General features: G+C 45.1%; 1 protein-coding gene across 2 annotated transcripts in view; it reads right to left on the reverse strand.

Annotated features, from left to right (window-relative positions):
• The window catches only part of Limk2 (LIM domain kinase 2), a 79,829-nt gene that overhangs the window by 27,952 nt on the left and 24,197 nt on the right, over positions 1-27,680 (reverse strand). The window contains exon 1 of one of the 2 annotated variants that reach the window (XM_013014470.1): positions 7,663-8,085. The exons of the other annotated variant lie outside the window; for it this stretch is intronic. Within the exon in view, the coding sequence (XP_012869924.1) occupies positions 7,663-7,715 (53 nt within the window). The 5' untranslated portion in view covers positions 7,716-8,085. Of the gene's footprint in view, positions 1-7,662; positions 8,086-27,680 lie in introns of those variants that run through there. 2 annotated transcript variants of the gene reach the window in all.

Here is a 27,680-nt window from a genome sequence, read left to right on the forward strand (position 1 = left end):
GGTCGTGGGGCCTGAACTCTGGGCCTGGGCGCTGTCCCTCAGCTCTTCAGCTCAAGGCTAACGCTCTACCACTTGAGCCACAGCGCCACTTCGGGCTTTTTTCTGTTTGCTTATGTGGTGCTGAGGAATCGAACCCAGGGTCTTGAGCATGCAAGGCAAGCGCTCTACCACTGAGCCACCTTCCCAGCCCTGTAGTATTGTAATTTGCTAAGCAATAAAGACATATAGCTATACAAGCTATATAACACAACCATACCTTGCAGAAAACAAGGTCTAAACAAAACTTAACAGAGAATGCTGCAGGAGGTAGAAACAGGGATAACTGAAGCAGCTGTGGGAAGCTGCTGAGCTAAGAAGGGCTAGAGAAGCAGGATGCTGAAAATCCCTTTATCTTTCTGGAGTGCCCAAATTCCTCCAGATACTACTGGCTATTCCTGTTCTGTGGCTTTTCCTACTTGTCCTTTCTGAACTTCAGGTGTAGGTGTGTGTGTGTGTGTGTGTGTGTGTGTGTGTGTGTGCGTGCGTGCGTGCGTGTGTGTGTATTAAACCCAAAGTCTAACACACGCTAGGTAAGTGATGTCCCACAGAGCGACAGTCCCAGCTCAACTTCAAAGTCTTGAGCTCTGGGCATGGTGTGGAGTATATGGATAGGAATTATCTAGAAGTGGGTGGAGAACACAGGCAGTTCTGGGCATATGGCTCAACTTCAAAATAAGCTATACATGGGATGAACTCTGAGTTAGGAGAGAGATGTAGGTTCTAGATTGCTGCATGGCCTTAGACAAGCCCCTTTCCCTCTGTGTGTTGTTTCTCCAACTTGTAAAATAAAGAGACAGGTTCCCTTAACTGTGTGTACATTTGTTTTTCATTAGATGACACCTCCCTTCCCCCTTCCCCAATCTAAGTAATCTTGAGCCAGCTCATTCCCTTCTCATTTGTAAGACATAACACTGTCACCTCCCAGGGCAGCAGCAAGGATTAAGTGTGATTTTGAATGATGTCTGGCAGTGGGCTAGCTAAGAAGCAAGGACTTCCTTCCTGTCTCCCACCCTCTGATTTTCATATTTCTTGGTAACCACCTTTCTCTGTCACCAGACTATGAGCTTCCTGAAGTATGGACAGCGTTTTATTTACTCCTGATGAACTTTCACATCTAAGTCCAGTGCTCAACAGAACAAGCACTTAGCAAATGTTCCTGAAAACGGCCTGGGAGTGGCAAGAACTGGTAGGATGTCACCAGGCCCTGTCTTTCTCCTGTCTGTAGCAGAGAAAAGCTGGTGCAGACATAGTTGCACCCAGTTACAGACCTGGGCTCTGTTACGCTCTCACAATGGTATGTGCACCACCGCAAGCATAGGAGAGCACCAGAACACACCCTTCTTTCTATTGCCAATATCCTGCTTTTGTTCACTGCAAGTAGCCCTGGCCAGGTCCAGGAGAGGGAGCAGGCAGAGAAACGAGTACGGGCAAGTAGGAGACAGCTACACCCTAGCCTGCTGGGAAGAACACCTGGCTGAAGAGTGACAACACCAAGGCACACATCTGGGTCAAGGAATAGCTTTGAAGGGTACAGCCAATGTCAATGCCAAAGTCAATGCCACAGGTATCTGTGAAGAATGGAGGATTTTTGGTGTGTGCCAGTCCTGGGGTTTGAACTCAGGGCCTGAGCTGTTTTGCTCAAGGATAGCCACTTTAGCCACAGCACCTCTTCGGCTGTTTGGTGATTAATTAGTCTCATGGAATTTCCTATCTGGGTTGGTTTCAAATCATGATCCTCAGATTTCAGCCTCGTGAGAAGCAAGGATTACAGGAGTGAGCCACTGGCACTTGGCTAAGAATTGAGATGTGAAAATGGGAGGATTGGTTCTGGGTCCATACGCTCTGTTTGCCATAGAGCATAATTAGGTTCTTAGGATACTGGAGATCTAGCTCAGTATTAACAACATCTGCTATAGCTTGAATGCCAACCATATTCCAGCTGCTGCATAAAGTATCTTCCTTATATAACCTATAATTCTCACATGAACCATGCAAGATGCAAGGATTATCTCCGGTTTACAGATTAAAACACTGAAAAACGAAGTCAAAGTCAAGTGATTTTGCAAAGCTGCCCAACATAGAAGTGGTGATACTGGAAGCTGAACCTCTGTGAGCCTGGCTAGGAAGTAATGCCCAACATCATCTGAATGATACCATTTTGGGGCTTCAGAATTTTCTAACCTGTGAAATTAAAGAGGCTGGAACCCTGATAGCTCTCAAGTCTTTTGGGTGGCAATGCTTTGTGATGCTTCTCCCTTTAGCTCAAGTAGGGAATGTTAATTGATTCTCCACCTCCATTGATTCCAGTGTTCTGGTCCCTAGCAGAACACTCTATCCTTAAAATAAGAGAATCTAGTCAGGCGATGATGGCTCATGTCTGTAATCCTAGTTACTCAAGAGGCTGAGATCTGAGGATTGAAGTTCAAAGCCAGCCCAGGCAGGAAAGTCTGCAAGATTCTCATCTCCAATTAAGTGTCTCCCTCCCCCAAGCCCCACCCCTGCAAAAAAAAAAAAAAAGCCAGAAGTAGATTTATGGCTCAAGTGATGAAGTGCTAGTCTTGAGCAGAAAAAAATGAAGGATAGCACCTAGGCCCTTGAGTTCAAGCCCCAATACTGTCAAAAACAAATGAACAAAGAATTTAAAATTCAAAACATATTCTAAAAAATGTAAGGTACTACTGAAAAACACCCCATGTAGTCTGGGAGCGTGGCTCAAGCACTACAGTGCCTGCCAAAGCAAGCACAAGACTCTGATTTCAAATCATAGTTCCAAGTTCCACTCAGATTCTCAGAGGCCATCATGTGTCCTTCCCAAAGCCAAAGCATTCCCCTAGCTCCCTCCCACCCCGCACCTTTCAATTCATGAAAGTTTCAAGTGAAAGTAAAAAAAAAAATCTTCCCTGGCTGCAGGCTCTAGGACATCCCCAGCTAATCAGGTTTTAGATCTGGGCTGGAACCCAAGACTAAGGCTTTGGTGATCTGGGTCTCCCAAGAAGCCAGGGTGCACAGAACTGAAATGTCAAGTCAGAGAAGATCCCTGAGAAGTCCGTATGCACTAAAGACAATTTCCAAATACTTCCAAAACACTACAGCAGGCTTGGGAAGATACTTCAGTGGGGTCAGCTGAGATCCAAACTGAGACCTGGGTCAGCAGAAAACACATGGATTACCAGCCGAGTTTTCTCACAAGTAACTCATTTATTACCTACTACTTAAGGGCAGTTTACTTCATGACACTGAGCCTCAGTTTCCTCATATGGACAGTGCAATAGTGATTTGAGCATCTTGTAACATGGGATTATGAAAATTATACTATGAATGTCTGCCTCACAGACACCCAGGATGGGTTCATTTTCTTTCTCCTCCTTTTTTTTTTTTTGCTAGTCCTGGGGCTTGAACTCAGGGCCTGGACACTGTCCCTGAGCTTCTTTTGCTCAAGTCTAATACTCTACCATTTGAGCCACAGCACCACTTGTGACTGGTTTTTTGTTTATGTGGTATTGATGAATTGAACCCAGGGCTAGGCAAGCACTCTACCACTAAGCCACATTTCCAGCCCTATGGTGTGTGTGTGTGTGCCCATGTGTGCGTGCATGTGCGCTTTTCTTGGGGCTTTAATTCAGGACCATAGACATTATCTGTGAGCTTTTTCTGATCAAGGCTAACACTCTACCTCTTAAGCCATAGCTCCACTTCTGGGATTTTGGTGTTTAATTGGAGATAAGAGTCTCACAGATTTTCCTGAGTGAGCTGGCTTTGAACCTCAATCCTCAGATCTTAGTTTCCTGGGTAGCTAGGATTACAGTCCTTCCCTCTCCAATTTAAGAACACAAATAGAGACTGAACCTTATCCTTCCCAAGGCCCGGCAACATGGATCTATCTGCTTTTTACCCAGAGCCAAACAGAAACTTCCTAAAGTTTAGGAAGAAACTTTCTAAAATGAATATTCTAACCAATTCCTATCTATCAAGATATAGTAATATGCATGCCCAATATAAACAGGTAAGATGCTCTGCTGGGAGAAACTGAATGAGTTAGGCCCCAACCTCCTACACTTCCAGATTCTTCAGACCACACGTTTACAGGTAAATTCTCAACCTTACTAAGGGAAGCGAACAATCATCATTACAGTGGATTTACACATGCTATAGAACAAGCCCTCCCATGTCCTCGAGGAGGGCCAGGCTAGATGCTCATTCTTAATCGCCTTGAGAGCATCGAGTCATGGCAAAGCTTCCAGCTTCTTGCTGACTCTGACTGGGCCAAGCAGGAGAAAGGGAAGCTCCCTTTTCTAGAGCCTGAGAGTACCAACAGTGGGGATTATACTCCCCTAGAGCCCCAAATGGCTGATAGGATCGGAACCTAGAGACTCTGATCCATTAATATCTACTTTTTTTATTTTTAAAGTATCAAAGATCCCCTTATTGTTCCTCCTTCCTACAGACCCTGCTGAGTGAAAGTGAATTGTAATTGTTACTGTTTAAAAAAACAAAACAAAACAATTAACCAAACACATAAGGAATGATCCTCTGATCAGCAAGAAATACATATTACCAGAATGCATTGATGTAGTTCCAATCAAAAGCCAGGAAGCTTGTAGTTTCAAGTCATCTGTAGAGTCATACTGTAGCTAAAGATAGGGCTTCCATTATTTGGAGGAAAAAAAAATTGGAATGGAACTTGCGTGCCTCTGAGGAGCCATATAAGTTGCAGAATTGGGAACTGTTCACCTGATCCAAGTCCTTCATTTTTCAGACTCAATGAAAAAAAAAAAAAGAGTCCCCAAGGACTGAAGGCAGCTGCCAAAGGTTACTGCTAAACTGGGCAGGGTTAAGAATAATTTTTCCTTTTAAATGTCGGTTGCTTTAGAATACAAAGATGCACTTGTTTTCTTCCAGAGATAATGTGTAAAACCAAGCTCATTAAATCACTGCTGGACATTAAGAGAAATTCTATAAAAAGAAAAAGATATCAAGCCAAAGTTACTTGTTGGGCTGGGGAAGTGGTAGAGTGTGCCTCTGCTTCTAAATGTATGAGGTTCAACCCCTACCCAGAACAGAAAGAAAGGAGAGCAGAGTGCCCATGGTTGCACAGCAGCCTCACAGAAGGGGCACAGGGCAGGGGCAGGGAAGACAGTGCACATTCTGCTGAGTGTGGCCTGCCAGGCAGGGTGTACAGAGCACAGACATTACATTCTTCATTCCCTGTGCCTGCTTCCCTCCCTCAGTCACGCCTGATCATGTCCCCGTGGCATCTGGTTGCATCACTTTCCTTGCACCCATAGCCCCAGAACTCCTGTGGACTTCATTCTCCTCCAGAGGCCTGAGAAAGGACTTAATTTGTTGGACAGGATCTGGCAAAGGCACTGTTCAGGTGACCAGAAAATTAAAATTTAGTCTCTACTTCTGTGAAGGAGGACACTGAAGCCTAAAGAGGGAAGAGACACTTGTTACAGAAGAACCCTTGAAGATGTACTAGAATAGATGGGAGAAACTGTGTGTGTCTGTCTGTATCTGTGTATGTATGTATGTGCTGGTACTGAACTAATGGCCACGGTGCTGTCTCTTGGCTTTTTCTGCTAAGTGCTCTTCCACTTGAACAACAGTTCCACTTCCAGCTTTTTGGTGGTTAAATGAAGATAAAAGTCTCATACACTTTCCTAACTGGAAAAGCTTCCAACCTCAGTCCTCACATCTCAACCTCTTGAGTAGCTGGGATTATAGGCATGAGCTACCAGTGCACAGAGGAAGGAGCAATTCTTTTCTTTTTTAAAAAAATCAGGTAGTGACTTAGCCTGAAATCTGGGAGAGCAGAGGTTCTGGGTGGTCCCTCCCCTGGGGTACAATGCTGGCTATCTTTTCTGATGATAGCTTAAGGAATGAGGCCTCTCATTTAGGATAGGTCAGAGGGTCTATAGTAAGTCAGTGAATCAGTACTACCTGCCCCCTGCATACCAGCTGGGCAAACAGAGTTTGGGGGATTGGGGTGAAGTCATCAGGTTCCCTAGAGGGGCTGAGGCAGAATAAGACAAAGGATCTGGGTGGCAATGAAGGGGTTTGGCCTTCAAAGGTGCTCTCAGTTCATTATCTGTTCTTACTCCAGCCCCTGAGTCATGTCTTCACCTCCAAGGATGAAAAGGGGCACAGTGTTCCTGGAGCCTACGGGAACAACCCATCCCCCAAGCTGTCTTTCTGGGATTAAGAGTTCGAAGACAAATGAAGGCCTGAACTAGTGGTTATTACAACTCTTAGCATCTTGATTCCACATGGTAAAACCCTCTTAAATTCAAGACCAGTTCCCATTAGCTCTCCAGAAAAGACTCTGATCATCAGGGCAGACAAACTATCCCTTTTCCTGCTCTCTGACTGGGAGAAGAAAGCAAATTTGAGAAGGCTCCTAGGCAAGATGTGAAGAGAGGATACCATAGTCCCATGGCCCCAAGGATGAGAAACTTGGAAAGACAGGAAAAAGGGCTAGGGAAGATCTTGCCTGTTACTACAGCTGAAACTGGTTGTCTCCTCTGTAAAATGGGTATACAAACATCTTTTTAGGCTTGAGAGATTAAGGGGTAAAGTGCCCAGTGAACTGCCTGGTACAGACAGTATTCAGGAGCAGTCTCCAATTTCCCTCAATCCAGACGTTTCCCACCCTTCTAGTAGAGTTCAGTCAGTCAGTGAAACCATATAGTATAATCTGTCACCTGACTAATACTCCAGCAGCCAGATCTAGGCAAGGAGCTAGGTTAGGGAGATCTGAAGAAAAAAAGTCAACCTACAGGACCACTGGTGAGGGGGGGGAAGCAACCCAAGGAACAACAAACTTCTCCCAAAGAAGAAAAACAAGCTCCACCCCAGCTAGGAATGGCTCCATTCAGAGAGGACCTAGAGGGCCAGAAACCCTCTGGGGAGTTTCTATAGGAGGTGGGGTGGGGCAGTGAGCTAAGAAAGGCAGGTCAGAGGAAGAAAGTTTCCACACCTCCCTCTGAGAAGCCCCACACAGAGAGGCCCCTACAGGCACTCAGGCCTGTGGACTGATGGGGGGGGGGAGGCGCTGGTCCAGTAACGTCATTCACCTGGGAGCTCAGAGCCCTTCAAGGCCAGAGGCAAATGTGCCAGCCCTAAGAGAATAAACGTTTATAGGATGCCCACTGTGTACCAGGCTATCCACACCCAGGTCCTACCAGCTTCCACTGTTTGGCAAAACCTGCCCATCCAGCTTGTTGGGACAAATTCTTGGGCAAGCAGCCTGGCCTGCAGGTAAGACATGTGGAAGCTGGAAGAACAGCACCCTATTTGTGCTGTGTTCTCCCCCCCCCGCCCCTCCCCACCCCAGCAAGAGCAAGCCAGGTTAGAGGCATCACTTGGAGACCACTTCCAGGTGTGTGTAAGGAAGGGGATTCAGGGTCCCCAGGAACTTCCCTTCGGTGCTAATTCCTCACCTTATCATTTCCAGGACACAATGGGGGGTGGGAGGAAGAGGGCGTAGAGCCCTCAACCAGACAGAACCAATGGCAGTGGGATAAATGAGCTGGGAGAAACAGATCGAGGGGAGGACTCGACCTTCCCCCCCAACATTCAGGAGCCAAGAGAAGAGGTAGGGAGGAGACACGGAGACCAACTCACCGAAAGGGGTCTCTGGAGGTGAAGTAAGCCGGAACGGACAAGTAACTCCCCATCTTCTTCCCACTCTAGATAATCAGGCTCAGCTGCAATCCCGACTGGGAGTGCCTTAGGCTGGCTGCAGGCGGCCACCATGACAGGCCCGTCCCGGCACCTCTGATTGGGGCGGGCTGCCCTGCGCTCACCTCTCCCTCTGGAGCTGCAGAAGGAGCGTGAGGACTCCAGGCCACTTGCCCCTTGGCAAACTCCCACCAGGGCTCATGGCTTGGGATGGCTCCTCCTTAGCTATTGGAAGCTGGGGCGGCCCCTGGGGACTGTGGGCGAGCTACCTCGGTGGTGGCTAGACACACGCAGGCATTCTGAGGCAGGGGCCGGTGACTAGCTAAGAAAGAAGCGTTGCTGTCAAGTTAGCCTCCTTCAGTCCCACCCCGAATGAGGGAGGGAGGGAGGAAGAGGAGGGGCTCCTGCGGAACCGAGGTGTGTGGTTGGAGCAGCTGTTAGGAAACAGACCTTACGGCAAGGGGTGGAGCCCGACAGGAGCGAGGCTGCAGGCAGGCGCAGCAGACAATAACTCAGGGCTGGCCCAATGTCCATCCCTGCGTGCAGGACAGCACAGGACAGAGGACTGGCGTATCTGACTCCAACCGCCCTCAGCTTCAAGAGCTGCTTCAAGGACAGTAACTCTGCTCAGAGGGGAAGCAAAGCACAAGATGCCAGCTCCAGGCAGAGCCACGCCCCCTGGGGATGGGGGTGGGGGAGAACCTTTGACTGGCGAGGGAGCTCCACAGAGCCACCCGCAGCTCAGGGCTGGCCTCTGCTCTGTCCCAAGAGGTAGCCTACAGGGGATGCCACTTCTACTCTGGGGCAGGACTATGTTACTGATGAGGAAAGGAGGCCCAGAGCGATAGCTGACATCTGATGTGTCTTCATGTGGCAAGCACTACACATACCCATACAGTAAGTTCCCTGAAATGGGGATTGTTCTCACTTCATACAAGAGGAAAGTTGAGGTGCCAAGAGATTCAGTGAATCATTCAAGGTCAAGAAGCCAGTCAGAGCTGGTTGCCAGTGGCTCAGGCCTGTAATTCTAGCTACTCAGGAGGCTGGGATCTGATGAGCACAGTTAACCACTAATCAACCACCAAAAAAGCTGGGAGTGGAGCGGTAGCTCGTGTGGTACAGCAGCCAGCCTTGAGTGAAAAAGCTAAAGGACAGTGTCTATGTTTTGAGTTCAAGCTTTAGTACCAGTACACATATACACACACATTTAAAAAAAAAAAAAGAAAGGAAAAGAAAGAAGGTAGTCAGAGGCAGGGCTGGGATTTGAATGGCGGCCCATGGGACTCTAGAGCTATGAGGCTTCATTCTGCCTCTTTAAGAAGAAACATCTGTCAAAGCCCTCTGTCAATAGATTGAAACTCAGGTCACCTGTGCCCTCTCATTCATTCATTCATTCATTCCCAGATGCCATCCACTGGTTTTAGTGGGCAGTGGTGCTTCTTTTCAAACTAAAAACCTGGGCACAATAGTGTGTATAGTGTCTGTAATGGGAGCACCCGAAAAGTCCTCGCAGCGGTCTGACCAAAGCAGAGCCCACCATCAGGCTCAGTGGTAGAGTGCTTGCCTGGCATGCATGAAGCCCTGGGTTCAAGTCCTCAGTACCACATAAGCAGAAAAAGCTAGAAGTGACACTGTAGCTCAAGTGGTAGAGTGCTAGCCTTGAGCAAAAAGAAGCTCAGGGACAGTGTCCAGGCCCTGAGTTCAAGCTCCAGGACTGGCCAAAAAAAAGAAAAAGTCCTGCCTGCAGGGCTATGAAAGAAAAAAAAATAAGACTGCTAAAGAAGCCTGGGTTACACCAACATCTCACTGTTAAGATTTTGGGTAGCAGACATTTAAGTCTCTTCCACTGGGCACCCTCCCTCCCCCATTGGAAAGAACCTGGGTCATCTAGCAGCCATTGTCTATGAACCATAGCAGGAAAAGCCCATGAGAAAGCTGGTGTACCCGGATTACAAGGGAACATCTCCCCGTTCCTTCCACTTGCTACAGGGACAATAATGAGTGTGATAAGAGAGATTGGGTTTGTAACCCTGATAACAAGTTCACATTTATTGGACACTTCCAGGACCTGAATTAAGTGCTTGCTGTTTTGTTTTGTTTTCAGCAAGTAGAATCAATACCCATTTAACAGATGAGAAAACTGAGCTTCTAAGGGGTTTAGTCACTAGCCTAAAAACAAATACTTGGTAAGAAGTGAAGCTGGGTTTCAAAACCAGCAGGGAAATCTCTAGGTCAGGGTAAGAGGACCAGTGGTCTAGTGTAAAGGGCTAGGGTATAAATATTTTAGGTTCTTTAGGTCATACAGACTCTCACAGATAATCATCTGTGCCATTTCACTGCCAAAGCAGCCAGACAGAAAACATGAACAAACAGACGTGCTTGTGTTCCAGTAAGTCTTTCTTTATGGACATTGCCATTTGAATCTCATATAGTTTTCACATGTCATGAATTAGTCTGCTTCCCTGCCTGCCTTAACCATTTAAAAATGTAAAAATCATAGACAGTTCAAAAACAGGCAATGAACTGGGCGCTGGTGGCTTACTCCTGTAATCCTAGCTACTCAGAGGGCTGAGATGTGAGAACTTCGGTTCAAAGCCAGCCCGGGCAGGAAAGTCTGTGAGATTCTTATCTCCAATAAATCACTAGAAAACCAGAAGTTGCCCTGTGGCTCAAGTGGTAGAGTGCTCACCTTGAGCTGAAGGGCAAAGGGACGGAACCCAAGCCCAGAGTTCAAGCCTCACGACTGGAAAACAAAAACCAGGCAATGGGCCAGTTTGTCCACTAGTTTATGTTCTTGAGCCATAGAGTTCAACCATTTTGTTCACTGTCTCTAATAGTAAAGAATGGCTTTGGTAGCCGGAAGCAACTGAGGAGAGTAAGTGGTAGATGGCTGTGGGGGGGGGGGAGGCTTAGCAGGTATCCGACTCTAGGCACACTAGAATGTGTGAATGAATTAACACTACCTGTTAATGAATGAATGAACCTCTATGATATATAGTTCTGTGACACCCTTTCCTTTACAGAGAAAGGGGCTGAGGTATAGTGGGGCTAAATTGCTTGTCTGAAGTCTTCTAGATATATAATTTAGAAATAAAGCCAGGACATGAACCTAGGCTACACAGGATAGGTTATACTCTATCATGCTACACTGCAGCTCAACCTGGGCCTACAGCCAGACTGTCTGGGTTTAAATGTGACCATGCACTGCATATAAGTCCTTGGCATCGAGTCTGGAACACATTAAAGGTTGGTAAATGTTAGCTGTTAATATCATTAAGGCTATTGTTACAACTATTATGGCTAGCTACGTGGCCATTAGCAAGTCCTGCCTCTGTCTGGGCCTTGGTTTGGTCTCTAAATAGCTTCTAGCCTCAGTCATAGGAGGTTCCTGGGGGCTCCCTGTTTTCCTTGTGTCTCAAGTGGAGTTTAAACCTTGAGTTGGCCTTAAGGGGGATTGAGATCCTGGCCTGGAGGCCACATAAGAGCCACAGAGAAGGTGGTGGGAGATGGGAGAGAGGAAAAGAGGGGGGATACTGAAAGGACTACCTAGCTAGAGGGCTGGGAGCTTTCTTCCTTCTAGCTACAGAGCCAACTATTTCTCCCCCCCCCCCAAATCTATTATGTTTCCCTGTAATTCGATCAAGCAAGGAAAGGGTCCCAAATTAAGTCTGGAACTAGCAAATTATCTTCTAATTGTACCCTCTGATTTCTATCTGATGAACAGAGCACAGATGGAAGCAAATGAAAGCCACAATGAGATCGGGGGCCAGGGAGCACATGAGCATAACTCCTCCTGACATTTCACACAGCTTTGCTGTTCCAGTGGCGGCATACACAGTGAGTCGGTGTCTAGGAATGTGAACGGGAGGCTGCAGGCCTTCTCTCCGCCCCCCCCCCTCCTTACAAAGGATTCAGTAGGGAATTGGTGAGATGATTTCTTAGTGCCACAAAAAGTGTCCCCCACCTCGAAGATGGACAGCCATCACCCCAGGTCCTGAGCTGAAGTGGAAGCCCCTCCCAAGTGGAATCCATTTGACCCCCATAAATCCAGCCTCTGGAGAAATCTTTGAAGGATTGATCCCCACATGTGATAAGCTGCTGGCTGCTCAGACCAAGTGTGTGGTTGCTCAGGGCTAACTTCAAAGACCCCAAACTATGCAGAACTGGGAGGTAAAAAAAAATCACATTGCCCTCTTCTGGTCCTAAAGAGAAGGAGAGCACCTCTTTTTGGTCCCTGGATCGCTCCTGGCAGTGGATTCAGCAGTTATGGCTGCCAGAGGCAACTGCAGGGCTCCTTAGACTGGCAGTTTCAGTTGGGATGATATGGCAGTAGAGGTGCTAATCTCCTGCACATTTCACAACTTGGAAACCTGACAAGGAGCCGGGCAAATGGACTCTTCGGAACCAGATGAGACTGGGGCTTCAGGGCGTCGGTGACAAGCCTGAGAACAATAGCCTTCAAAGCGGGAGGCCCCCAGCAAATGCTCTTGGGAGGAGTGGTGAATGAATGAATCACCTCAACCTCTCCTGGGAAGAAGGCTATGCTGAACGAATCCAAAGCCTGGAGAATTGTGTTTGTGGGAGGCCATCTACTGGACGGGAGGACTCCAACCAGAGAAAGGAACTCGGGGGACTCTAACCTCTGAATCCTGAGCACACAGACATCCTGTCAGCACAGGGATACCCTGCCACTGGCCATCTTGCCTGCCTCTGCTCCTCCTCTCTCTATCACTTTTCTAAACCATAGCAGCAGCAGCAGTTGTCTTTTTAAAACAGGGTCCCAGAAATTCCAGAGCTAGAAATTTTGCCTAGAGAAATATTTCTATGGCTAGGCAGGCATGTTCAAACAGTGCAACACTGCTGAATGCTAGAGTAGGAACAATCTCCATGCCCAACACTGGGCTAAGTACAACATGCCTACACAACAGAGGACACTACAATTGTTAGAAATAATCAGGTTGCTCCTACATGCTGAAATAGACATTAATTTCTGCATGAAAAATCCAAGCTTCAAAGACAGTATACAATATGCAGTAATCCAACTGTATAAACAAACAATCTGAGCATCAGTGGCTCATGTCTGGAATCCCAGCTCCTCAGGAGGCTGAGGTCTGAGGATCATGGTTCCAAGCCAGCCTGGGTAGGAAAGTCTATGAGACTTTTATCTCCAATTAACCACTAGAAAACCTGTAGTGGTGTGGTGGCTCAAAGTGGTAGAGCACAAGCCTTGAGCAAAAGAGCTCAGGGACAGCACCCAGGCCCTGAGTTCAAACTTCATGACCAAAAACAAACAAACAACCCCCCCCGAAAAACAACAAAACATCTCCCCAAACAAAACAAAACAAATAACCCACAACAAAGAAACAACCCATATAAACCCATGAAAAACACTGAGTTATCAGTTTTTCCTTTACAGTAGTGAGACAAGATGCAGGAAGGGGAGAATATGCATTTTCTACCATCTGAATATTGCATTTTCCCCTACTGTCTGTTTTCGCTCTGTGTGTGTGTGTGTGTGTGTGTAAATACCTACCGAGGTACATGATACTCAGGAGCCTGGAGCTGCCATTTTAGTTTTCTTATCAGGATTGCTACTTTGGCAACTCCTGCCAACTTTCCTGACTAGATCACATACATCTCCCCATTAGTCCCTAAACTTCTCCTCTTGGCTCATTCTGCAGCCCCTTATGTGTCTAGCTGGCAGCTGTCTTTTCTTTTTACAACCCAACTACAAAGGACTACTCATTTTCCTTTAAGGAGGTTTCCTTTAACACATCTGAAGCTCAGCACATACAAAGGTTTTTGTGCCCACTTTTACCTCCTTTCAGTCAGGCCAAACTACATGAGAACAGGTGCTGGGTACTCGTGGTGCCTGGCACAGGGGTGGCCCACACCAGATGTCCACAGATGTCTACACAATAAACACAATTGTTAGCCCCCTATTATGTGCATTGATGGTACTAACGTGCAATGAGAATTAATGTGTAGAAAGCATTTACGATGTGCAAAGGAAGGGCTCTTATGCACAGGTTGCTCCTAGAGGCTGAAATAGACATTGTCTCCTGAGTAAAACATTAAGTGAGAAATCCAAGCTTAAACAGACACTTCTCAGAAGAAGAGGTAAAAATGGCAAAGAAACACATGAGGAAATGTTCATCAACCCTGGCTGTAAAAGAAATGTAAATAAAAACAACCCTGAGATACTACCTTACCCCAGTCAGAATGGCCAATATTCTGAATTCAGACAATGACAAATGCTGGTGGGGAAAGAGGGCCTCTACTGCACTATTGGTGGGAATTAAACTAATACAACCACTTTGGAAAGCAATCTGGAAGTTCCTCAAAAAACTAGATGTAGACAGACCTTACAATCCAGCCATACCACTCCAAGGCATCTACCCTAAGCAACAGGAACCAGAATACAACAAGGACACCTGCATTTCCATGTTCACTGCTGCACTGTTCACAATAGCCAAGATATGGAAACAATCCAGATGCCCCACTACAGATGAATGGATCCAAAAAATGTGGTACCTATATACAATGGAATTTTACACAGACATTAGACAGGATAAAATAATGGCATTTGCAGGGAAATGGATGGAACTAGAACAAATCATGTTGAGTAAAGGTAAGCCAAGATCAGAGAGACAAATGGTGCATGTTCTCCCTGACATGCAGAGGTTAGATTTAAAATGCAACAAGATGTGACAAAGTAAACAGGACTTAAGATACCCATACACAGTGAGTCCAAAAGAGGGTAGTCTTAGGAGAAAAGCACCAAATTGTAAAACCCAAGCACCTCTTCATATGTAGATAAAGTAATATACAGACTGAAAAGAACCCCAAAGTATGGAAACAAAGGACCTCTTCTTAACTTGTCTTATCATTTTTTAGATGACTCTATATTCTTTATCTCATATACGGTGTATACATGTGCACACGTATACATGGGGGGAGGGCACACAATCAGTAGAAAGCAGGTGAAAAAGTACAGCAGCTGATACTTAGCAAAAAGGAAGAAATGTATTTATCACGCAATATATGTAAAGGTAACCCCACTGTTTATCACCTCTAAAACAATAATTTAAAAAAAAGAAGAGGGGGCTGGGAAGGTGGCTCAGTAGTAGAACACTTGCCTTGCATGCTTGAGGCCCTGGGTTCGATTCCTCAGCACCACATAAGCAAAAAAGAAAAAAAGCCAGAAGTGGCGCTGTGGCTCAAGTGGTAGAGCGCTAGCCTTGAGCTGAAGAGCTGAGGGACAGCGCCCAGGCCCAGAGTTCAGGCCTCACAACAGGACCCCCCCCCCAAAATAAAACAACAAAAAATAAATAAATAAAAAATAAAAAAAGAAGTAAGCCAAGAGCCAAGAGCCAAACAGCACAAGGTCTCCCTGATACCTGGATGTTAAATATAAAATGCAAGGAGCTATGACAAAGTAAACAGGACTCAAGAAACAAAGTACCTCCACTCATCCTGTAGCATCATTACTAAATGACCCCATGTTGTTGACCACATATATGATATACACACACAAACACACACACATGTGCACATATGAGGGAAGCTAGGAGGAGGACATAGAACCAGAGGGAAACAGGGGAAAACATACAACAGAGGGGCCCATCAGCTGTACTGGACATTGATGAAAACGAACTAAGTAACTCAAGGGCAGTGATAGGAGGGAAGGAATGAGAGGGATACAGGGAACAGCTAGCACTATGCAAAAGGACAGAAATGTACATATACCACCGATGTGGAAGAAATAGTTGTATTGTCAAAGCTTATAGAATTCACCAACTTTATAGACTACGATAATAACGATTTGCTTCATAAAGGTTACAATGTGTTTGTGATTTTTAACTAAGTATCACTATCTCACAATATTGTGAAATTTGTGAAATTTATGTAATCACTTAATCACAATAAAAATTATTAAAAATAAAGAAAAAAAGAAAAATCCAAGTTTCAAAGAAAGTATACAATATGCAGTATAAACAAACCAACTGGGCACTAGGAGTTCTCCCAGAAAACTCCACAAAGAACTCCTAGAAAATATGCCTCATTTTAGGGCTGGTGGATACTTAGCTCTCATTGCACACTGAACTGCATGAGCCAGGCACAGAGCTGGGCTTGTAGATGCATGCTCTCATTTAATTCTCATTACTATGGGAGCTGAAGTTGTCATCTCCTTTTTATATATGATGGAATGAAGGTTCTTCCCCAATAGAGAAGGTTGTTGCTTATGAAGGTCACAGCCTAAGAGTTGGCAGAACTGGAATTTAACCCATGTGTTAAATTAAAACTGCTTCAAGTATCTATTTTATATTTACTGTACAATACACATAGTGTTTCTCAAAGTGTAGCTGAAGGAATAGGTACAATGAACTCTTTTGCACAGCCTGCTAAAAAGGAAGATTCCGAAACTCCATCGCAGGCAGACAGAACCAGAGTTACTAGGCGCCTCAGTGTTTCTTTTTCCTTTTTGGTGGGGGCGAGGGGCAGGGAAGGGAGGTGCTTTGAACTCAGGGTTTAGCACTACTTATCTTGTGAGCCACACCCTTAGCCCTAAGCCCCAGTGTTTGCAATACTCATTGAAGCTTGAAAACCACTGCTTTATTCTTTCCTAAGGGTTTTTGTACCTTTTTTTTCTAGCCAAAAGGATCATCATTATTCTAATATTATAAATTAGAATGTACAGATAGGTTGTTCATCTTATTCTGAATACTGCTTAAATTCATGTTTGGTGACTGACATTTTGTTAAGCCTTGGATTGCTGGGCACTTTTGCCTTCCTGGTGTCATTCTTATTCATTTGTAACCTTGTAGTAGCTGCTTCCCACCCTTCTTACTGTAGTAGTATAGGGTATGATAAAAAGATGATTCTAAACAGGCACTGGCGACTCACACCTGCAATCTTAATTACTTAGGAGGTGGAGATCTGAAGCCAACCTGAGCAGGAAAATTTGTGAGACTCTTATGTCTAATTAAGTTAAAGGGGAGTGGTGGTTCAAGTGGTAAAGTGCTAGCCTTTAGGAAAAAAAAAAGTCAGGAACAGCACCCAGGCATTGAGTGCAAGCCCCAGGTCTGGCACACACTCACACAAAGGTCATTCTATTTAAGAGCTATCTCTAGTACTGGGGATTGGTTCAGTGAAGAGTCCTTTCCTAGCATTTGTGAGGCTCAGGGTTCTAACTCAAGTTCAAACAACACACATTAGCCGACTGCAGAAACAGATGTTGCTTCTAGAAGCATTGAGTAGAGTGGAGCACATTCTGATCTGATGGTGCATGGTTCAGAGCACTGTCAGGAAGGTACAGAGTATGTCTGACACACAGGAAAATAAAAGCAACTTCAAGTGTGGCATAAAGTACTGTTTTGTTTGTAATGGTGAGGAGCACAAAGAAAAAGAATTTGTTAGCTTCCCTCCGGCTCTCGATGTGTGTGTGTGTGTGTGTGTGTGTGTGTGTGTGTGTGTGTGTGTGTGTGTGTGTGTGTGTGTGTATGTGTGTAGAGAACAAAGCAAAAGCAGCACAGTGGACTGCCGCAGTTGAAAAAGGCAGGCGATCTCATGAACTCCTGGCTTTGACACTTACAGACTGAGGTCTGGTTTCATCAAGCTACCTCGAAGGAAAAGCCCATTGCTTGGGAGAGCACTGTAGGGCAAAGAGATGCAGAAGGTAGGCTGGAAGAGTTTTATTCAAGTATCCAAAGAGTCATTTGACAAATACATCATTCACCCTGCAAACATTCAGAGTGCCTGCTGTATCCCACATCCTCTGCTAAGCTCTGGGGCAGAAAGATGAATTAGATACGGCTCCACCCTTAGAGAATTTTATACTCTAAGAGTACAGCTAGATGTGTAAACAAATACCGCCAAGGCTATAACTGAAATATGAGGAAGATAAAAAGAATGGAGGAAAAGCCTCCTCTGATTGGTGAGGAGTGGTAGGTAAGAGGGTGGATGGGGGGAAGAAGTGGGGAGTCCTCCACAGAGGACAGGATGTATTCATTGACTATACCAGAGGCTGATTGCCAGACAGACAAGAGGCTTCCAGCTTGAAGGAACAGCATGTGCAAATGCACTGAGGCATAAAGGAGCCTGGTATGATCATATAACAGTGAGCCTATCCATAAGCTATAGTACTGGGTACATGTGGCCAGGGATCAGAGGAGTTTGAGATGGTAACAGAGAACAGGAATAAGTCATAAAAGACCAGACTTGGCGGGGGGGGGGGGGGGGGGAAAGGATGGGAAGGGGAAACAAAGGAGGAGGCAACAATGCTTGATAAGAAATGTACTCATTACCTTGCCCATATAATTGCAACCCCTCTGTACGGTATTTTTACACACACACACACACACACACACACACACACACACACACACACACACACACACCTGTTTGGTGAATGATTCCAAGGGTTATTAGAGGTATTTAAGTGAATAGAAGTTCTCAACGGATAGGACACAAAGTCTGAGACACCAGAGAACACTGGTTTACAGATGCCATTTGGCTTTTAGAATGGATACTTATGCCTCAAAAGTCCACAATTGGCTGTGTATATGTCCACACAAAGTTTAAGTGACAGTCACTACCAGCAGACTAGGCTTCTATCCTGAGGTCACATAGCTACTGACTTGTCATTTTAACAGCTGAGATTTGTCTGAATGGGCTGTAAGCACTGCTAAAGAGATCACAACCCCTACAGGTAATTTCATCTACTTACTGCTGCTTTGTGACACTAATATCAGAAAATAAAAGGGCTCCATGTGGCTCTGGGTTTGGTTCCAGAACACCAGGAAGGAAGGAAGGAAGGAAGGAAGGAAGGAAGGTAGGTAGGTACAAGCAAGGGAGGGAGGGGATGGAGGAAGGAAGCTAAAGAAGAAGGGAAAAAGGGAGAGAGTAAATAAATGCAATGTTTGACATTAAATAAAAAAAGAAAATATGAAATATTTGACATTAAGTATCAGTTGCTAGTTCACAAACATGCACTGGGGAATAAATCCTTTGGACACCTCAAGGAACTCTAAGCTCTACCAAAAGCCTTGTCAGCAGAGATTGGAAAACCTGTCTGGGTTCACAATAAACTTGCTGTGTGATTTTATTCAAATCACTGAATCTCTCTGGGAAATGTTTTCCTTGGTAAAAGGAAGGATTTAAGTAAGACAAAACAAAACAATGGGCTGGGAAGGTGGCTCAGTGGTAGAGTGCTTGCCTTGCATGCATGAGGCCCTGGGTTCGATTCCTCAGCACCACATACACAGAAAAAGCTGGAAGTGGTGCTGATTCAAGTGGTAGAGCACTAGCCTTGAGCTGAAGAGCTGAGGGACAGTGCCCAGGCCCAGAGTTCAGGGCCCACGACCAACCAAAAACAAACAAACAAACAAAAAACCCCAAACAAACAAAAAAAACCCAAAAAACAAAAAACCCACTAACTAGCATGTCAATGCTGAAAGATGTAAGGGGGTGATCAGAAGAAGGTTGAATGACTGACCACCCAGAGATTCTCTAAGGCTGGCAACTTTGTGGATGACCCTGTCTGGGTCTGGTTTTTGGCCTTTAGGCCTAGAAACTGGACTTCATAACACTTAAGAGGTACAACCTCACTATCCACTTACAAACAGATGGATGAAATCAAAGCACCCACCTCCCCTACAGTTACTGCTTCCAGATGCTTCCCTTGATCAAGAATCTCATAGCCAGGCACAATGGTTGGACATACTTGTAGTCTCAACTACTTGGAAGGGTGGGGTAGGAGGATTGGCTTAGCCCAGGAGTTTAAAACCAGCATGGGCAACATAGGAAGACCCTGTAAAATAGGTTTCAAGAAGCAGCCTTCTGATTTAGGGATGAGAAGACTGTTTAAGTGTAGGCTTAAAGGGAAAGGAACAGCCAGGAAGAGACTTTATCCTGGGCAGAGGTGAGTCAGGCAAATTAGCCCTGCCTTCTGGAGTCCAAATCAGATTCAACATCTCTCCTGGACAATTCACTAGTTTCGCCTCATTGCTTTACCACCTTCCATTTCACAAGTGACCACCTATTTATTGTTATATTGGTATTTAAGCTAAATTTTATTCTTAAAATTTTATTTGAAAAAATACTACTTCTTTAGGTACAAACACCAATCCACATATAATTCAGTCCCAGCAGACTTATGGTTCATTAGTAGCTAATAACAAATGCCTATCACCCATGAGTGCCCACCTGTGCAAGGCCCCGTTTCTAGAGCTAAACCTGACTTCACTCACCCTGTAACACTAGGAGGCAGGACATTAGCAACTCCATTTATAGATGAAAAACTGTAGCACAGAAATGATAAGTAACTTGCCCAAAGTACACAGCTTATAGATGGCAGAACCAGGATCTGAGCCCAAAGTAATCTGGTTCTAGAGTCTGTGTCTTAACTACCACATGATATTGCTCTTGTTTATTTTTGCCAGTCCTGGGGCTTGAATTCAGGGCCTGGGCACTGTCCCTGAACTTCTTTTGCTCAAGAACAGCACTCTACCACTTGAGCCACAGAGCTACTTCCAGCTTTTCCTGCTTATGTGGTACTGAGTAATTGAACTAAGGGCTTCATGCATGCTAGGCAAGCACTCTACCACTCAGCCACATTCCCAGCCCATGTTCTTAGTGTGTGTTTGTGTGTGTGTGTGTGTGTGTGTGTGTGTGTGTGAGAATCTCATTAACAGAGGACAATTTTCATTTTCAAATTCTTGGAAATTGTCAGCTTATCACTGTCACTCTCCACTGTAAACCAACTGTAGTCCCAGTAAGTAAAAGATAATGTGCTAGTATTCCATATTTTTCACTCTGTACTTGATGGGTCTCTTTAGCTAAGGTGACCCTTCAAAGATACATTATTATTACTATTATTTTACAGTACTAGGGGTTGGACTTGAGAGGGTCCTAAGTGCATACTCTACAATACACTTCCAGCCCAGAGATAAAGTTTTTAAAATCAAATAATAACAACAACAACAAAAAACTTTCCAGCTGATACCAGTGGCTCATGCCAACTATAATCCTAGCTACTAATGAGACTGAGATCTAAGGACTGGCGTTTGAAGTTAGCCTCAGCAAGAAAAGTCTATGAGATCCTTATCTCCAATTAACCAGGAAAATGTCAGAAATGGAGTTGTGGTCAAGTGGTAGAGTCCTAGTCTTGAGCAAAAAAGCTAAGAGACAGCTCTCAGGCCCTGAGTTCAAGACCCAGGACTGGCACTAAAAACAACAAAACAACAAAACAACCAAACTAACTTACCACTGGAATTGAGATTTTTCAGATTTCAGGGCCATTCATAATTACTCTGGGCTAGAGTAACTGAATTCACTCTTCACTGCCTTTCTCTCCAGAGATACCCAGGTACCCAGGCCGTATTTCTGTCTGGGTTATAGTTACTGAGAAATACAACTCCAGACCTGCTGCTGGAGTTGATGACTCCTGGGCCAGCTTCTCACTGTGGGATGATTCCTCTGGAGGCAGAATATAAAGCTTACTTTCTCACCTTGACACTTGCAGGTTGTGTGTCTGGAACCAATGGTTCCCTGCCCCTTACAGGAACTGCAGCCACAGTAGCTGCAAAGGGAAGGAAGGACGTGGGGAAGCAGAAGCACAGTAAAGTCTGCACTTACATCATATCTCTTGGTCAGTTTTGGCAAGTCATTCAACGATTTTCCCTTCTGTGTCAATGCTGTATCAGTGGTGACACAATGAGGGGCAAAAAAGCCCTGTGGTCTCCGACCAAGTGATGTTTACTAGTAGATATCCCATGATGTCATGAATATACGGGTAACTGAAACCGCAAGAAAAGCTTCAAAGGAAAAGCCCTGGAGAGCCAGACAGGGGAGCTGACCTATTCTTTAGGGGTGAGGAGTAGCTATGTCTCTGAGCCATTTATGAAAGATCTGAATGATGAGTAGGAGTTAATTAGGCAAATAGAGAGTGAGGTAGCATTCCAGACTGTGGATTCAACATGGCACAGCCCTTGTCAGCAGGAAAGAGGGTGTGTTCGGGGCTGTGTAAAGAAAATTAGTGAAGCCAGGTACCAGTGGCTCACACCTGTAATCCTAGCTACTCAGGAAGCTGAAATCTGAGGATTGTGGTTTGAAAACCAGAAGTGGTGCTGTGGCTCAAAGTGGTAGAGTGCTAGCCTTGAGCCAAAAAGCTCAGGGACAACTCCTAGACCCTGAGTTCAAGCCCCACAACTGACCCAAAAAAAAAAAAGAAAAGAAAAAGAAAAAAGAAAAAAATCAATGAGAATGAAGTACAGTACAGAGAGCAGGAAGCTCAAACACATGGACAGAACCAGACAATGGCAACTTTACTAGAGGTCATGTTAAGAATTTTGGTCTTTATCCAGTAATACTGGAAATTCATGGAAGTGTAAAAGGAAAGTGATAACTGTGTGTGAATGTGGTCATTTTAAAAAGCTCACACATTGTTGTTGTTAGGCACCAGTGAATCACATCCATAATCCTAACTACACAGGAGGCTAAGATATGAAGTTTGAGGTTCAAAGCCAGCCTGGGCAGACAAACCTAAATCTTATCTTCACTTAACCAGCAAAAAAAGCCAGAAGTGGAGCTATATAGCTAAGTGGTAGTGTCAGCTATTACTGAAAAAGCTGAGTAAGCAAGTGAGGCCCTGACTTCAAGCCCCAGTACTGGAACTAAAATTAAATATAGATAAATCTCTTATAGTCGTTGCTCTGGAGAGAATGGCATGGGCGGTCCTGAGTCACTGGGAGAAACTACAGGGAAGACAGTGGCTACTGTAGCTGTCCAGGTGAGGATGGTAGCTTGTAACAGGCTAGTGGAGGAAGAAATGGCAAGAAATTCAGAATATAAGCTAGAGGTGAAACTGACAGGCCTGGCTACGGAGGATGAGAGGAAAGGATCAAGGACTCCTAGGTTCCTGGTTAGGCAGTGAACAGATACTAGTGAGACCTAATGAGTATGTTACAGGGACGAGGAGCCAGTTTTAGGGAAGAAGATGGAGAGTGCAGCTGAATCTGAGGTGTCTGGACATGTCAGAGCAAGCTACAGTGACATGCCATCTATAGTTCCAGCTACTAGGGATGTTGAGACAGGACAATTCATTGAACTCAGGAGTTTGAAGCAGTCTGGGCAACACAGCCATAAGATCCTATCACAAAACACAACTACAGTAACGACAATAAAAGACCAAATCAGGACTGGGGCATGGCTGAAGTGCTTATTCAGAATTTGTGAGGACCTGGATTTAACCTCTAAGATCACACACATATACCCTCCCCCCCCCAAAAAAAAAAGAATTAGAGAAAAATGGATATGTCAGGATGTCAGGTTGACAGTAGGAGATAGGGAATGGAGCTCAATAGAAGGGTTGGACAAGACACCCTAATTTCAAGATCAGCAGTAGATGGAGGAAAATGGAAGTCAAAGGTGTGCATAAAACAGTTTAGGGCTAGACGTGGTTCATGCCTGTAATCCTAGCTACTCAGGAGGCTGAGATCTGAGGATCATGGTTTGAAGCCAGCCCACGCAGAAAAGCCCATGAGATTCTATTCTCCAATAAACTCAGAAAAAGCTGGAAGTGGCACTGTGGTTCAAATGGTAGAATGTTAGCCTTGAGCACAAAGAGGCTGAGGGATAGCACACAGGCCCTGAGTTCAAACCCCAGGACGGGCAAAAAAACAACAGCAGCTTAGGGCTGTGTGCTAAGACAGTGCACAGTGAACCTGGAGGAATATCAGAACTGGGGAGAGGAGGAGAAGCAAACTGGAATTACCAGAAATGTAGGGGGAAGCCAGGAGATTGTGGAATGCTATGGAGACCAAGGGAAGAAAACAGTTCAAGAATGACAGACACAAATAACAAATGCCGGGCTGGGAAGGTGGCTCAGTGGTAGAGCGCTTGCCTTGCATGCCTGAGGCCCTGGGTTCGATTCCTCAGCACCACATAAGCAAAAAGAAAAAAGCCAGAAGTGGTGCTGTGGCTCAAGTGGTAGAGTGCTAGCCTTGAGCTGAAGAGCTGAGGGACAGCGCCCAGGCCCAGAGTTCAGGCCCCACAACTGGACCCCCCCCCCAAAAAAAACAAATAACAAATGCCAACATTGATTGTGTTCTATCAAAGTGATAAGGACTCTGAATATAGGATCAAATTTAATCTGTATCACAATTATTGGAGGTGAAAACCATCCTGTTTTATAAATGAGGAAACTGACAGAGAAAAGTTAAGCAGCTGACTCCAGTCAGGTGGTTGGCAAGTGAAGCTGGGACACAGCCTGACTCAACCCCTATCCCCCTTCTTTTCCTCTGCTACTAGAGGTTGAGTAATCCTTAAACAATATGCTTGGGGAGGTCGAACTGTAGCTCAAGTGATAGAATGCTAGCCTTGAATGATAAAGCTAAGGGACAGTGCTCAGGCCCTGAGTTCAAGCCCCAGGACCAGCACAAACAATATGCTTAGGATTAGCAATGTTTTAGAATGTTTGGATAGATGAGAAATCTTACCCAAGTCTAACCATAAAGTTTATTTATATTGCATATACAACTTACACACTGAGCTTAAAGATAGTTTCAAGAATTTTTTTTGTTTTCTTTTTTGGTGCCAGTCCTGGAGCTCGAACTCAGGGCCTAGATGTTGTCCTTTAGCTCAAGGATAGGGCTCTATCACTTGAGGCACAGCTCCACTTCTGTCTTTTTTGGGGTTAATTGAAGATAAATATCAGAGACTTTCTTGCCCACACTAGCTTTAAATGGTGATCCTCAGATCTCAGTCTCCTGAGTAACCAGAGTGTGTGGTAGTTTCATGTAATACTTTTAGGCTGTCTATATACAACCCTGGCTTCCACTCATTCATGGATGATCCTGAAGTCAGAATCTCTTGCTCTAGACCATCTACTGAGCTCTATATCTGTATGTCCTACTGTCAACTTCACATGTTTATTTTTTTTTTAATTTGGTTAGTTGTGGGGCTTGAACTCTGGGACTAGGTTCTGCCCCTGAGCTCTTCAGCTCAAGGCTAGTAGTGCACTATCACTTGAGCTACAGCACCACTTCCAGTTTTCTGGTGGTTTATTGGAGATAAGAGTCTCACGGACTTTCCTGTACAGGCTGGATTTGAACTGCAATCCTCAGATCTCAATCTCCTGAGTAGCTAGGATTACAGGCGTAAGCTACTGGCCACGTGTTCATTTTTTAAAATTATGACCTGTCATATGAGATCTGGTATTTTCAACCTATGACATCATGCTGGTACTCAGATTGTGGAACATTTTATACCACTTCTGTCTTTTTCTAAGTAGTTTATTGGAGATAAGAGTCTCATGGACCTTCCTGCCTAGGCTGGCTTTGAACCATGATCCTCAGATCTCAGCCTCCAGAGTAGCTAGGATTTCAGGCATGAGCCATTGGTGCCTGACTGCGGAACATTTTGGATTTGGCATTATAAGGATCTATCTGATACTCAAGACAGGAAAGTAAGCTGGGTAGTACTGGCTCACACCTATAATCTCCAATGAACCAGTTGAAAGTGAGGGCGTGGCTCAAGTGGTAGAGTACCAGCTGAAGAGAGGAGAGAGAGGGGGAAGAGAGAAGAGAAGAGGGAGAGAAGGGGGAGGGAAGAGAGGGAGGTAGAGAAAGAGAGAGAGAGAGAGAGAGATAGTTCCATGGGGCTCAAGAACTTGCCAACACATATAGCTAGCTTGGCTCAGTCAAAAATTAGGTATTCTGACTTTAAATTTACCGTTCTTTCATGGGAGTTCAGTGGGAGAAGGGAAAAAGAATTTGGGAGCCAAAGTCAGCTGGGTGAGGTGGAGGTACATCTCAGTAGTAGAGTATGTGCTTAGCATGATTCAGTTCCTAGCTGACATATAAGCATACAACACATACACACATACACACACTCAGCTGTGTGACCTTAGATAAGTTACTCTACCTTCTAGACCTTCCTGCTTTGTGTAAAGTTACAGGACATTTTTGAGGGTTAAATCAGTAAGTAAAGTTTTTAATATAATGCTTAATGTCAATGATCCAGCTCTCTCCACCTCTATACTTTCTTCAGGACAATAACTGCAGGGTTTCTCTGGGGGAGCAGAATTAATGCACCTTGAAGGTCATGTGCTGCTACTACAACAGCAGAGTCCCACGCTGTGTTTAAGCGGGAATTTCTTGTGAGGACAAAGGGAAGATCCAGGTGCCTGTCCTTCCTTCCTTGGTCAAGCAGGCTCCAGGCAACTATAATGACCTACTGGCTGGTTGTTTCCTTTGAGATAAACTGGACAAACAAGCGGTTTCCGGAGAAGGTCATAGCCTGAATCAAAAGCTTGGGCCAATAAATGTAGCAGCAGTGCCCACAGCTTAACAGCAGATGGCAGTGTTGCATCACCTACCACTAGAGACCCAGAAAAATCTAACAGCACTTTCCACCGGCACTTTACAAAGCTTATCACTGTTACCTGAAGTTATATCAGCATGTGGCAGACAGGCTGAGGGTTTTCACCCTCAGAAGAGGAAACTGAGCCTGAGGTTAAAGGGCATGCTCATATTCAGGAATGCTAAGACTCTTGAAAGGAAGGAGGCAAAAATGCATGAGTTCAAATCCCAGCTATGTTCTTAACTAGCTCTGACTTGAAGAAAGTAACTTTCCTTTATTGTTTGTTTATATTTTTGAGACAGGGTATGACTATGTAGCCCAAGCTGTCTTCAAACTTGCTATATAGACCACCAGGCTGGTGACAAGCTTCTGTCTGTGCCTCCTGAGTGCTAGGATTACAGGTGTGTGCCACCACACACGGCTCAAGTGTCTGATCTTTAAAATAGGTAAGATGAGTACTACATTTACTGGGATGTTGGAAGGGTTAAATGCTAATAAGGATATGGTATGGCACTCAGTAAATTGCTATTACTGTAATTCTGATTCTATCAGTGAGAGGAAGGCAAACTGAATGTGGCTTCAGAAAAGCATCAGAATGTACCCTGCTGTCAGCTGGCCATTATACCATACTGCTGCTACATCTGCCTTTTCTTCATCCGTTTTCACAAATTGAGTGGAAATGGTCTATCACTTGGTGAAATGACCAGTCTTCTGTGGGCACTACCCCTTTACAGACCACAGGCATAATCAATTATATCTCACAAGAGAAAGCTCAAATAGTCTGTGTTTCTGGTTCTGAGAAAGGAGGTCTGAAAGTTCACACGAGCCTTAAATTGGCCAATGTTCACAGGAATGAGATCTGGCAATGTGACCAAAGTTAGGGTCAACAAAGACAAGAGCAACTTCTTCCTCTTCCTCGGATCTTTCCTCCTAGTTCAAACACCTGTGATGAGAGTGAAGGAATGATCATCAAAAAAATGTGCCAACTGCGAGGCAGAGTGTGGTATGCCTATAATCCCAGCTACTTTGGAGACTGAGGCATAAGAATTCCCAAGTTTGAGGCTAGCCTGGGAAACATAGTGAAACCTTATCTTAAAACAAAACTGAGGGCTGGGAAGATGGCTCAGTAGTAGAGTGCTTGCCTTGCATGCATGAGGACCTAGTTCGATTCCTCAGCACCACATAAACAGAAAAAACTGGAAGTGGCACTGTGGCTCAGTGGTAGGGCGCTAGCCTTGAGCTGAAGAGCTCCAGGCCCAGAGTTCAGGCCCCAAGACTGACCAAAAACAAAAACAAAAACAAAAAAACCCCACAAAACTGTCTAGCTACTCAGGAGGCTGAGATATGAGGACTATAGTTCATAGTCAGCCCGGACAGGCAGGAAAGTCTCAAGAGTCTTATCTCCAATCAACTACTCAGAAAAAACCAGAAGTGGTGCTGTGGCTCAAGTGGTAGAGCATTAGCCTTGAGCAAAAGAAGCTCAGGGACAGTGCCCAGGCCCAGACTCAAGCCCCAGGATTGGCAAAAAACAAACAACAAAAGACCTGAAAAGGCCAGGCGCAGGTGGCTCATGCCTATGGTCCTAGCCATTCAGGAGG

This window comes from Dipodomys ordii, unplaced genomic scaffold (assembly GCF_000151885.1).
Source record: "Dipodomys ordii isolate 6190 unplaced genomic scaffold, Dord_2.0 Scaffold23, whole genome shotgun sequence".
Taxonomy (NCBI): Eukaryota; Metazoa; Chordata; class Mammalia; order Rodentia; family Heteromyidae; genus Dipodomys; species Dipodomys ordii.